The following is a 13202-nucleotide window of genomic DNA, read 5'->3' on the forward strand; positions in this document are numbered from 1 at the left end:
TTATGCTGAAATACACTACCGGTATTGCTGTTACAAATCAAATCTACTTTTTAAAAGCATCTGTATACCAAAAAAGAAGCTGACCTTTCGACGAGACTTGTCAAGTCGGACACTTTGTCTTTCATATCATCTCGGTCTTTCTCAGTTTCTTCCAAGGTACACTTGCATTCATTTAGCTTGACCGTTTGTTGACTGCATATTTCAGGTACAATGCAGTATTTAGGTGATGGCACGAAAATATATAAGCACTAACTGGGACACCAGCAAAGCTGTGTTAATGGTTACCGAGGTTTGATGACCATAGTTCTGGATGCATTTAAAATGAATAAAAAATCGATTTGTAATCGGATTCGGAAATCTATATGTGACAATCGCAGTAATCAGGGTATATTGGTAATAATGGAGACATCTTCACTCAATATAATAATACATGGCACGATTCAATTAATGCTCACGCGAGTCACGCCACAGTAAAACTGTGGATAAGCCAGAGGAGAGACAAGAAATTGAGAATTGCAGAAGCAGATTAGCAACAAAACCAATACACTATGTGACCATGATTGAGACAACCTATTTGAATACTGTGCAAATAGAATTAGTCTCATTTTAACAAATTGCATACTTTTACGATAAGCTTCATTATAAAAACCAACGTAGATTGATGATAATGGAAGTCACCTAACCTGAAGGATTCTTTCAGGGATGATCTTTCCTCATCAATAGATTTGATCTTTTCCTCTAATTCGGCCTTCTTGCATGAAATGTCATCTCTGAACAAAGCGGGCATGTTTCATGGATCGATGCTACACAATAACGTTCTCTGATGAAAGAGTGATAGGATAAATACAGCTACATTGAAGTTCTCAAAATGTGGATCTCAAGCTGATTACTAATTGGTAAAAGCAACAAATAAAATCATAAATGGATATTCCCAATGGTGATCTAGTCAAGATTTACCTTTCATCCTTCAAGCTGTCTACTTTCTTCTGCAATTCTGAACATCTTGTATTTGAATCAGTTGCTTCATTCCTTGCTCTGTCCAAATCCTCTACCATAACCTATAAACAATTGTGTATGCTAGAAAAAGTAGGCTGGTAACAAAATATATGTATTCGGAGGAAACGTAGGAAGTTTGTGAGGTGTTTCCATTCATTGATGAGCTGATGACATAAAAATGAAAGCCTACAAGAATGTAGCCTGTAAAATGAGTTAATGAGGCTGCATAACTGCATTTGAGCAGCACCGCCGAACTATGGTAATTACATCATAAGGGATGATCTATGATTGGACAATCTGATTTAGCTCCAATTCAAGTGATTTAGTTGAATTCAAGCTGAACAGAGGAATAATATTAAGGCCCTACTCGTTGCTTCTCTTCAAATTGCTTTTTAATGCCATCCGTTTTTGTCTGCAAGAGTCCCGTGAAATCTTTTTCGACTGCTTCAAATCTCTGTTTGATTGCCGACAGCTGCTGCTCTGCGGAGTTTTTCTCTGTTCGCAAATCATCCACGAGACCTGCAATAAGCGTCATTTTATCACAGCATTAGTTGCTATAACCGTCCAGAGCATTGCTCTTAAATTTTTTTTATTGAAACCGAGAGATACTAACGTTGCAGCTTTGTTAGTTGAATTCCCACATCATCGGTGTGTTGCTGAGTCTCGTTATTCAGTTGTCCTAGAAGACAATGTCAAATTGTTGCTGTTCCTTGGCAGGAATAATGAGTTGCGTACTGGTTTCAGCAAGTAGACAGATTTGATGCTCAAGCGACTCATTAACATTTAGCTATGTAGGTAGATATTTGAAAATGCGATCTACAGAGGGAGTAATTTCAGCTATGGAACAAATCTCCTCAATAGCATTAATGTGCAAAATCAGCCAATGAAAAATTTGGTGATCCTATCTACCGTATTAGCCTAAATCTACCAGTCTACCGTACATTAGAAACCCACATATCAAGGCTATTCAAAATTGGTACTTCGAGCTGAGAATTTTTCTCAGCAGGCCTCAGTGAGACTTGAAACACTGGTTTGTTAGTTTGATACCAAACCCAGTAACGGACAAACTGATTGAATAATCTTCAAAAGCACGACGATCTCACTCAATTCGGAATTGGATTTTTGCAGCGCAGATATCGTCGACCGCGCACCGGCCAGATCCGACTGCATGGCGACCAGCATGGTCTTGCTTTTGTCAAGTTCCTGCAAAAAGATCGGTGTCGCGTCGTTTTAGCCTTGAGTCAGACAATTGGGGAAGTGGCGCCATTTGTGGTACATCAGTCAGGCCTATTTTTCAAGTGTGCTACACTGTCAGTCCTCACTACATGAGTAGCGTAACTGAGCCTAGTGAATGAGTGAACATAATGAAAAATTGGAAGGTAAAATAATCATGAGGGGGGAGAACAAATACCTGTTTCGCAGTTTCATGCTTGGATTTTGTCTTCTTCAACTCATTTTCAAGGTCTTCTCGAGCCTGTTGCTTCTCTGTATGCATCGAGTTCTGTGACACAAAGTTGGATATCAAATCCACATCAAATAAATTATTGGCTTCAGGTCCCACGATCCTCTCATTAAGATCTCTATAGGGATGCCACCCATGTAAAAGCTACAGGTCGGATAAAAGTATTGGCACTACGAAGTCGTTTCCGACCATGATCCAAGCATCAGCACCTATGATTTTTACTTCTTGTCACACGTTTCCTCAGTTCGGACAATAAATCATCAAACCACCTGTACCAAAGCAGTAGCATACCTGTGATTCCAGTAGTAAATTTCTTTTATTTAGCTCGGAAACTTTCTTATCCGCAGAGATCACTTGTCCCGAGAGGCTGGATTTTTCCTTAACCAAGAGGCTGATACGATTTTCAAGCTTTTGAATTTCCTTGAGAAATCGGAAAGAAATGATGGTACCGCATATTCTCCTACAGTTCGTAAAAAGAAACATTCGCCAATTTGTACCAATGATTTATAGATTCAATAGGTTAGATGCAGACGGTAACAAAGGTGATGGAGAGAGATACACCGGATTGTCTAGTTCATACCATCCCACCATAGTCAATTAATTACTGGCCGACAACTGATCAAAAATTAACTTTGTGATAGGGTTTGAGGGCTATTATCGCAATTTCCTGAAGTTTGGCTAACTTGACTTCGTACAAGCAACAGGTCGACCTTGTTCCAAGAAACAAACAAAAAATTTTAAACAGGTGCAGATAATTCTTCACTCCGCCAACGAGTAGTGGAGAAGCGTTTACCCCCGATTTAGTGGTCAACTTTTTATCTTGCTCATTGACTTGGTGGAGGAGCCTTCGGATTTCCTTTTCATACGTTTCCTTCTCTTTATTGATGGTCGGAGATTGGCGCGGAGTGCCCTTGCCAGACTTTGATTCATTCTGTAGTATCAAGAAATTTTGTATGCAATGACATGGAATATTCAGAGGTGGTCAGTAACGAAGTACTTCTACTTTTTTGAAGTACTCAAGTACTTTTCCGCTACTTTGGTACTTACTCAAGTAGATCTGATTTCCTGCTACTTCTACTTTGTAATATTTTGTGATTTACTTACTTACTCTCCGCTATTTTCAGTTTGTAAAGTAGAAGTAGCTTAATCCTCCAATCAGGAAGATAGCCTGAGGAATTCCGGGGCTGTTTTCACGGAGTATCATCATTCAATATTCATAAAAGTTAAATTAAGCCCAGAATTTTCATCGCGCTTCGCGAACAGTGGACATGGAGTGACCTATATGATTTCACGAAAAAGTATCGGTGAATATAATTTAGGTAGCGGGTTGCGTGGTTCCGTTCACACCGCATTGTCGCCCATATGAAATATATCATCATAGTATATGATGCCCCATCATAACGTTAGAAACTGATGTTTCGCAATCTAGCATTTACTTATATCGTAATCTAGCAGTCCATGGCGTGTCCTAATCTGGAAAAGTGGACACCTACTTTTTTTTAGCTTCAGACCTCTTTTAGCATACCACCTTTGAAACTTTCTGGACTATAGACATGAAATACATTTTCCGCTTTTAAAAGTAGTATTTATATTTCTCTTTCAATTCCCAGTATCATACTTCGAGTTCTAATTAGTTTCAGTTCTTTTGTCTGGAGAGCATACACATGTTGTAATGTAAAAGCAAGTGTAGTAATGCCTTTAATTTCCAGAAATAAAGTCACACTACTCACACAATATGGCATTTTTACGATCCACCATATTTTTTATTAACGTTTACTAATCGCGCAAGGTGTTTACACCAAATCCGATACAACTTCTCCGTATTGCTCTGCGACAAAACTACGGGCCTTATAATATGGTGGAGGGCGCCATACCATGATACAACTTCTCCGTATTGCTCTACGACAAAACTATGGGCCTTATAATGTGGGGGAGGGCGCCATACCATGATATATATTAAAACGGGCTGTTCAAGTAAACAGAGGATTAGTAATGCATTTCCATATCAATACTATCATTTTCATCTCATGATGCGGACTGATGCTTACACTGTCGAATATTGGATTTCGATACCTCCTGGACCCCGGTATGCATCAATATGAATCAAGCTCTACACCTTCCGCATAGCTCAATTTGCAGCTCTTGACAATCCATACGAACGAATTACGATTGTTTTCCCAACTACTTACTTCAGTAGATTTAAAGTCAGACAATTCTATTTCTACTTCAAGTAGTTTCAACTTGCTCATGAAGTACTTCTACTCGTACTTGAGTATATTTTTTCGTTGTTACTTCTACTTGAGTAGCTTTCTTGACTACTTTGACCACCTCTCAGAATATTTAAGTAACCAACATGCAATGATGATTGACAACGTACACATGAAAAGAAAGAGATGACAATAATATAGGGATGGGATTGGGAGACCATTAGGTTTTCCAGTCAGCACAGTCATTTTTTACTAGGCAGATTTAAAGTTTCGCAGTGGAGATTGGATCTTCATAATTGTCTTTGCTATGAATTAGAAACATAAATTGCATAAGGTACGTTGCATCATCTAATTTCACATATTGCATACTTACAAATATTCCAATGCAATTTAACAAGGTCAAATATAGGCCTGTTATTTAATTTCACCATATTCCTATGACCTCATGCGGCGGTGAGCTATCTTGACTGCTGACCTGATTTTGAGCACCAAAATTCAACCTTTTCTTTGATACAGGCGCAGGCATACTCGGAGCAACAAACGCCGAGGATCCCTCTGATTCATCTTTGGCAGCCGCCTCTTCTTTTCTGAACCTGACGCCCCCCGTTTCGAATGGTAAGACACCTGCAGAGTGCTTGAGATCTTTCACATCATACGAGCCAGGAGCTGGGCCAGACGCTGCAAGGTTATACACAGAATTACATTGGGACTAAACGAGTTGAAAAGTTTTTCAAAAATCAAGGCCCTATAGTGACATATTACTGATAGCAGCCTACCCAATTTAAACTGGTTTGTATCAAACACATGACTTTTATCATACTTTGCGATAGTAATTTTCATACAAGCCATTCATGGTAGTACAGAATTTGAGAATTTCCACTGACAATAGCTACATTTTGTAACTAATTAAAATTTCGATCCAAACTGACGAAACTGTCATTTATATCAACATTCAGCAATCCTGTTATTTCAATAGATAGAACAAGGTCCCACAAGTTCTATCTACCAGTCCGACTTGAAAGAATTGGTAGCAAAATATTTGAGTTTTCTGACAACGCCATCACAAAATACGGTATGAAATTTGACGTTCAGGTGACTATCAGCTTTTCGAACTATACCAGTAAGAAATTATAGTAAAACCTCTCAGTAACTTAGTTTTGCAAAGCTCAAACAGGTGATTTCTGAATCCTGAGCCAAAGTTCAAGTGCAGCTCAGTTGAAAGCATCCTATGTAGACAGGGAGTGACACAAAAGTCGCTCACTGAGATTTCAATGGTTGAATGTTATAAGAAGGCTACCTACATACCTCTACTAAATAACAATAAACCAAAACCAATGATTTGCCGAAGATCAATCGCTCCAACAATTCAAATAGATTCGACCAATAAACTTGGATCTATTCGGCTTCAAATGAGTAGCCCATGAAGTCTTCTCATAGTATGCAGAACAGACAAATATTCTTATTTATTAGGCTAATACTACCCATAGGCAAAGGTGGGGTGTTTGACAGATGTACTTTACCAAGTCAATACAACTCCTTCTCATCTTTTTTATAATATCTGCATCAGCCTACTGTGTATTTTAAACCGGTGAAAACGATAATAAATGATTGTCAACATCAATGCTAGTTATCAAAACAGGCCATTTAGTGCTTGCACTTGGACATGATACATATCCTAACATGGCCTCACGATCACGACTTACCCTTAGAATCATTGAAGCGTTTTACTTGGGCTCTTGAAAACGACATGATGCAACTTCCCAAATCAGACACCAGGTAATATTTATTATCAGTATGAAATATAAGGTCAATAACTCGAAACACTGGCAACAAAAGGAGGAAGGATAGCAGAATATCAATCAATTCCAAGCTGTAACATTAAGAAGGGAGGACTCCCGTCAATTTGAGGGCAACAGGAAAGTTTCATGACAATTAGTCACATAGAGATACAAGACAATGGATCTTTGAAAACCAGGAGTACACCAGTGTTGTGCTTTTAATAACCGATAGTCCCTGCCTTGCCAAATAACGATACCTTGAAACTCATACCATCAGCATTCACATGATGCACAAAAGTTTTCAAAAACGTAATGCCGCAATATGCTGACAGACTACTTGGAAATTAAATTAAAACTAGATGACGGTAGTGACGTTGATCCCTAGTAATGCTTGACTGCCGTATTTATTACAGTCAAATCAAGTGTTGTAAGTAGACAGCTCCCTACAATTTGCAAGGACGAAATATACAGCATACATAAGGATTAAATATAAAGTACCAGCCTATCACGTCGGCAGAAGTGACATGACAAGCAACTGAAAACATTGAAATTCGGTAATTTATTAACCAGCAATATAATTCTCATTCAACAGTTTTCATCCGATTTTCACCAGGATTGTTTTTGCACTGATAACATTGATAGCAACGATAAAAAAGTAGTTGCAGAGAAAACGCATCAAAAATTGTCAATACATCTCAACTGTGAGCTAAAATATATAGTTCATACATAGCCTGGGGATGCTACATTGCATATTGACGACAATATACAACTACACTTCCGGCGATGACAAATTCTCCTGTCGAGTTATAACAGCAATTTCCAAATGCATGTCGATTACAGAATCATGCAGCGAGTCTTGGTATGAGATCGACATGTGTTCCGGGTAGCGCTTTCTTATCAAGACTATTAAAATATGGGTGCAAAAGAGCGGCTTTGGCAGACATTCTCTTGGCAGGATCGTAAACAAGGCACCTTTGCAGGAGTTCGAGGCCGTCGTCCGAAAGTTGCTTCACAGCGTCGGATAATTTCCCTTTTTTCCATTTCGGGAAGCTACGCTTGTAATCTTTCAGTGATTCGACTCCCGGCCACTCGGAGTTGGTAGGAGTGCCTAGAACTCGGAATATACGAAAGAGTTGATCAATTTCGGAGTCACCGTGAAAGAGGGGTTTCTTAGTGGCCATTTCCGCAAAAATAGTGCCGATGCTCCAAACATCCACAGGCGTTGAATATCTTGTGGAACCTAACAGAATTTCAGGAGCTCGATACCATAACGTGATGACTTCATGAGTGTAAACGCGTACAGGAATTCCAAACGCCCGTGCAAGACCAAAATCAGCCAACTTGATGATACCGTTTTTGTCAATTAAAAGATTCTGTGGCTTTAAATCGCGGTGCAGAATACGGTGAGAATGACAGAACGTGATTCCTTGTAAGATTTGGAAAGTGTAGCTTTTAACCAAGGCAGGATCCATGTATTTACCGGACGGTATTGTGTCCATGTATTTTTTGAGATCCATCTGCAGAAACTCGAACACGAGATAAAGTTTCGCTTCTTGGAGCAAAACGTCCAGTAAGCTCACAACATTGGGATGCTGCAGTTCCTTCAAAATCGATATTTCTCTGATGGCAGTACTTGGGACACCTTCCTCTTCACTTTCTAGCCGTATTTTTTTCAAAGCGACAAGTTTATTCGTTGTTTTGTTGCGACCTTTGTACACGACGCCATACGTTCCCTCGCCTATTTTTTCGATCTTTATGTAATCTTCCATCTCCGATTAAAGCGGTGGATTATTCCGACGACGGTAAACGACAAATCAAAGAAGTCTTACGGCTAAATAAAAATTTGAGAATGTTTTCGCACTGTATACTCTTCTCGTGATTGTAATTTGCACAACAGCTAACGGAGCGCGAGTGCTTTCAAATTTCGCGGCCTGTCGCTTGGTGACGCAATCTTAACGGGCATTTTTGCCGGGATTTCTTCTGGCATCTTAGTGAGCCATATTTCAGCTGTGGTAGATTTCACAAGCCTCCAATCATTCTGGATTCCTGTGATATGTTTTACGAGTTGTCGACTATGTCTATATGGTACTGACGTAACCTTGAATTAGGAATCGCGACCCTTGCCTGAAGACCGAACACGAAAATAATCAGCATACCATAGAACCGCAATCTCGTGGTCTATTGATTTGATAAAAAAATTATTAAATTATGATGAACCTAATACAACCTACAGCATATGATATTGATTAGTATATTTTGAAATGAACACGAATATTTTCGGCTGATACCCATCAGCAACTAGTAGAGCAGTGGTTCCGGGGGTCCACGGAACCTCTAAATTTACAAAATGGTTGATAACCTGATTTGTATTTTTTTTAATTAGGCTACTCACGAGGCATTTTCACCTTATTACTGGTCAAACCCCAGGACTCGGATTATCCACCAATCAAGGATTATCGAAGAATTATCAGCGAAAAACTCACATAACTCCGCTTCTACTGGTTGGAATTGACTCAAATTTGTTTTGCATCGTCTTTGAAGACAGCTTAACTATAGAAAGTAAACATGGAACGGCAACGACCGATTTTGCAGCTTCGTTCCGCTTCGCAGAGGCTGGAGAGGAGAATTGTTTTGCGTAAGCGACTGTAGGATTTCTGGCAATCCAAAAGCTATCTTCCCGAGCGCAGAAATTATTCAATCTGGTCTTGATCGAAAGCTACTGTTGCACCGATTCCGAAAATATAAATTTCAATGATGATCAGGCACTGATCCACCTAGAATCTGTCCTCCAAGTCTGAAATATCGGCATTGTTCAGAACAATCGGGTAACCGCAACACAATGACCCGTTGCGGGGTTGGCAGAAAAAATTGAAAACCTTTATTTTTTAATTTTCTCTTATAAATTAAAAATTTTAATTGGATCTGCGGAGTCCTACACTTGTTAGAATTGAGCCAAATTTGGTGTGCAGCGTTTTTACGGCAACCTGACAATTTAATCAGGGAACGGCTGGAACGGCCCTACGTAGTAGAAGTCGGAAAGAACATTGACGTCACGGGCAGGAAGTTTCGTATAATATCGTAGCGAAGAGAGCGCTGCACAATGTACTATTTTGATATGGTAGACGAAATCCTGCTGGTCCAGACGTGATTGGCGTATTCTGCTGAGTTGATTTCAAGTCAAGGCACCCAAATGAATGCGTGAACGGCATCTCCCGATAACACAAAGGCTACGACAGATTTCGTGTTCTCTACTAGTTGCTGACGAGTGTCAGCCGAAAATATTCGGGTTTATTTCAATATGGATATAATACTGAAGTTCTACACCTACAAGAAGCCCACAGCATCATACATTAAATTTAACCAACAATAACTCATGAAGGCGTGGTATCGCCGACCTCAATGCACATCTCTCATTCGTTGCTTATCGGTGGAACACAAATGACGAGAATGTCTCCAGCTGTACAGCTTCATCTGTGAGATGAGGAGGCCAGGGCATGGTTGAGCATTACTTTTCTCTCTACATCACCTGTCTCAGAACCACCAATACAGGTACACACATTCCAAATGCTCACATTTAATATAAATCTCAGTACACTCAGACTTAATTTGAAAATGATGAGGCACTGCATGCGGAACAACAGTAACTAAGTGGCCTAGAAAGTCCGGTCCAGCCGGTACGGAAGCAGTGCTCGGACGGATTCAGCGGTTATTAGCAGTTACGTCGCAAACAGTGCTTTTAATAACTGAGCGGCTGGCTTATCGGGCAAACCCAACTTCATAATCAGTTGGAAAACTCGCCTTTTATCAGGAAATTCGACGCAAGACAACGAAGGATCCCGATTCTCACTAAACATGAAAGACGGAGGCAATGAATGGAATATCGAAAAGCAGGAAAAACTCCACAGCGAATGAATCGAAATGTTTGCCGACGATTGGTTTCCACCGGAGAAATTATCCAATTGCTTGTAAGCCGAGGCTCTTCGCTTCCCACCTACTTCTTTCTGTCTCAAACACATTCTGGGAGTGAAATCGATACCGAGTAACGTATCCAAATCCGCTTTGCCAGCTGATATTGCAAGAAGTATTTACAAAATGGAAACATGTCAACTACAACCGAAACACCAACCTTTCAAAATTCGTTGGAAGTGACTTTCAAGTGAAGTGACTAATAAAGAGACGAAACGGCGATCATCGAAAGCGTCAGGATCGTTTATTCCGCAGAACCTTTTCATTTGGTCTGCGGCTGCCAGTTTCAGTTGCCATACAGCAAGGGGATTCGGCCTTCTCGACATTCTCAGTTGATTCAAAATCTAAAATGTCAAGGAAAGGTAAAGATTGACTTCACTGATCAGACACATCTAAGATATGCACCTGAATGAAACCGTAGAAAGAGTATATCGCTCGCGTTCTCTCGTGTAGCACGAAATTTTTCAGTAACGAGGACATGTGAGTAATGGTCTTCGATTCCATAATGCTTTTGTTACAATCCTCTGAAATCACACCATAATAAACATTACAATATGTGAATGGCGCATAGCTTTCTATGAAACACCGTAAACGTCACTGGCTCACCGTCAACTGTAGCCTTGCAATAGTCGAGGATAACTCCCACAAACGATTTGACGCAAAAGCTATCGTCAGTGAGCAAGGAATTTCCTCGAACGGAGTTGCTAAATCCAGATGACAAAGCCAGGCGGCTCTGATAACCCTGCACAAAAATATATTCCTTCACTATATAAATGCTCTTGAAATTACTTATCAATTAATCAATCAATTACTTACAACTCTAGTATAGGCTAAGGGGATACAAGTTAGCACAACCAACCACTATAACTTTGGATTGAATCGGCACTTGGAATCAGGGTTGTAATGACTCGACACGAGTCACGATTTTTTGGTGACTCGACTTGACTCGAGTCATTTTTTCAAATGTATAAAATGACTTGACTCGAGTCAATTTTTGTAATTACTCGACTTGTACTCAAGTCATTGTGCATGACTCGAGACTAGGACGGCCAAGACAGACTTTTATTGTAACTTCGAATAGTAAAGTTACCACATTATTGGGATTTCGTCCATCAGTCTTGATACTTGGAAAATAGGGCGAGAAGCTGTTGAGACTGAGGAAAATTTACTATATTATAAAATTGAATAGTATATTCGTATTGAAATGAACCCAAATATTTTCGGCTGACACTCGTCAGGAGTAATCGTCAGCAACTAGTAGAGAATTCGAAAGAACAACGTATATCAACAATCGTAACACAAAATATGACGTCACCAGCATGAAATGTCGAATACGAGAGCGTTCAATGTACTATTTTTAGATGATACACGAACTCTTTTTGTTGACACAGTCTTGGCTGGTGTATTTTGATAAAAGTCGACTCCAAGGCACACAAATGAAAGTGTGTCATTCTATTTCACTAGAGCAGCGTTGAAAAAAGTGGATTGAACTGAAAACATGAACAGTGGACATTATGACTTGGACTCGAAACCTTGTGACTTGGTTACAACCCTGCTTCGAATCAGATTCGAAATCACACATCAAAGTGGAAGGGGGTCAAGGTTATGTGTACAACAGCTCTCCGCTACGTACTTTTGGATCTCGTAAGTAGGGTTGGCATCCGGTCCTTCTTTGGACAGATAATCCCTTCTCTAATATTTCCTGCAGTCGGCAATGTTTCGCTTCGGCATTAATCACAAGAGGCCAATGTCGTGGGTCATTGACTTCGACCTGCAATGTAACAACCGGCATTGAAAGTTAAAAGCCCAGTTTGCAACTGTGAATCGGTCAATAGTTAGTAGCACCTTATCCGCATTTTCATACCAATACTCATTGGTAACTAACATCATAGATACCAGAGACGAGCATAGATTTTTATTTAAGAAACATGTTGATTTCGGGCAACATGCGCTCAAAGAAATTTTACAAAAAATTTGTGATAGTTACAGCTTCTGAATATACCGTAGATTTAAATGAAAATATGCAAAAAAAGTCAGAGCAAGTGCAGCAAACCATTTTCCTGATAACGAGACTAAAATTTTTCACCTCTTTCAAATGACGGCTTTCCGGCAGCAAGCAAGGAGCAATCATGGAGAAGACGTATTCTCTACCGAAAACGTGCGGGTTGTATTTCACGTCGATTTTGGCGTAGCACGGCAAGTTCGTTTCGCTGTCGATCGGAACTAACAAACGCTCCTCGGTGGCCAAGACGTAGAAATGCCGCAATGCCTGGAAAGCGCGAGACTGATTGTCGAGTAAGGATTCAACAAAGTACAACTGAAAACCTCTAAATTGTCAAGTGTGCACAATCTGCGCATCTGACATGTAAAAGAATTGGAATGTACGAACCTGCAAATGATATTGATTATCGGTGCTGGAACATGGAAAACATGGATAAACGGAAGTAACCAGCGCAGCTATCGCCTTATTGGATGTAGATAAAGTCCTCCTGGCAGGAAATAATTGATAGATATATATATTATATACTCATAAGGCAGCAGTTGCAGATGGCGAAGTAGACTCAAAATGTGTTACATGAGTAAAAAGAATTATATTCTAATGATCGGTTGGTCATTAAATGAGCCCTCATGATGCGGTAGCTTGCTACAACTTTTCATCAAACCTGCAATTTCCGAGAAAAAGGAACCCAATCGCCATGTGTATTGCCATTTGAACTCCGTAATTAATTTCCTGGTCGAGTTTCATGTGCAGGTAACGACAGATCTGGAGAATAACAAAAATGTCACGGCATA

The 13202-nt window shown here is 39.8% G+C and overlaps 3 protein-coding genes across 3 annotated transcripts in view; all 3 read right to left on the reverse strand.

Annotated features, from left to right (window-relative positions):
- Nucleotides 1-6492, reverse strand: part of LOC145456881 (uncharacterized) — a 32459-nt gene extending 25967 nt beyond the window's left edge. Inside the window, exons 1-11 of the mRNA XM_080335016.1 lie at nt 6369-6492; nt 5141-5343; nt 3252-3389; nt 2750-2878; nt 2408-2497; nt 2100-2199; nt 1610-1675; nt 1364-1515; nt 958-1058; nt 684-770; nt 85-192 (exon numbers count right to left, since the gene is read on the reverse strand). Coding sequence (XP_080191142.1) covers nt 85-192; nt 684-770; nt 958-1058; nt 1364-1515; nt 1610-1675; nt 2100-2199; nt 2408-2497; nt 2750-2878; nt 3252-3389; nt 5141-5343; nt 6369-6414 — 1220 coding nt within the window. The 5' untranslated portion in view covers nt 6415-6492. The remainder of the gene's footprint in view (nt 1-84; nt 193-683; nt 771-957; nt 1059-1363; nt 1516-1609; nt 1676-2099; nt 2200-2407; nt 2498-2749; nt 2879-3251; nt 3390-5140; nt 5344-6368) is intronic.
- LOC145456895 (cyclin-dependent kinase 1-like) lies at nt 6489-8312 on the reverse strand. The gene has a single exon (XM_080335036.1). It carries the CDS (start codon nt 8210-8212, stop codon nt 7286-7288), a length of 927 nt encoding a protein of 308 aa, XP_080191162.1. The 5' UTR covers nt 8213-8312; the 3' UTR covers nt 6489-7285.
- A 1689-nt stretch (nt 8313-10001) lies between these two features.
- The window catches only part of LOC145456876 (anaphase-promoting complex subunit 1-like), a 33867-nt gene continuing 30666 nt past the window's right edge, over nt 10002-13202 (reverse strand). Inside the window, exons 35-42 of the mRNA XM_080335010.1 lie at nt 13073-13173; nt 12799-12898; nt 12496-12678; nt 12043-12180; nt 11016-11151; nt 10815-10933; nt 10570-10753; nt 10002-10509 (exon numbers count right to left, since the gene is read on the reverse strand). Coding sequence (XP_080191136.1) covers nt 10160-10509; nt 10570-10753; nt 10815-10933; nt 11016-11151; nt 12043-12180; nt 12496-12678; nt 12799-12898; nt 13073-13173 — 1311 coding nt within the window. The 3' untranslated portion in view covers nt 10002-10159. The remainder of the gene's footprint in view (nt 10510-10569; nt 10754-10814; nt 10934-11015; nt 11152-12042; nt 12181-12495; nt 12679-12798; nt 12899-13072; nt 13174-13202) is intronic.

The sequence above is a fragment of the Botryllus schlosseri genome, chromosome 15 (genome assembly GCF_051294905.1).
Source record: "Botryllus schlosseri isolate E-star chromosome 15, Bs_hap1, whole genome shotgun sequence".
Taxonomy (NCBI): domain Eukaryota; kingdom Metazoa; phylum Chordata; class Ascidiacea; order Stolidobranchia; family Styelidae; genus Botryllus; species Botryllus schlosseri.

What these genes read in the sequence shown, in the direction of transcription:
- LOC145456895 (XM_080335036.1), bottom strand. Translation starts at nt 8,212, where the DNA reads ATGGAAGATTACATAAAGATCGAAAAAATAGGCGAGGGAACGTATGGC.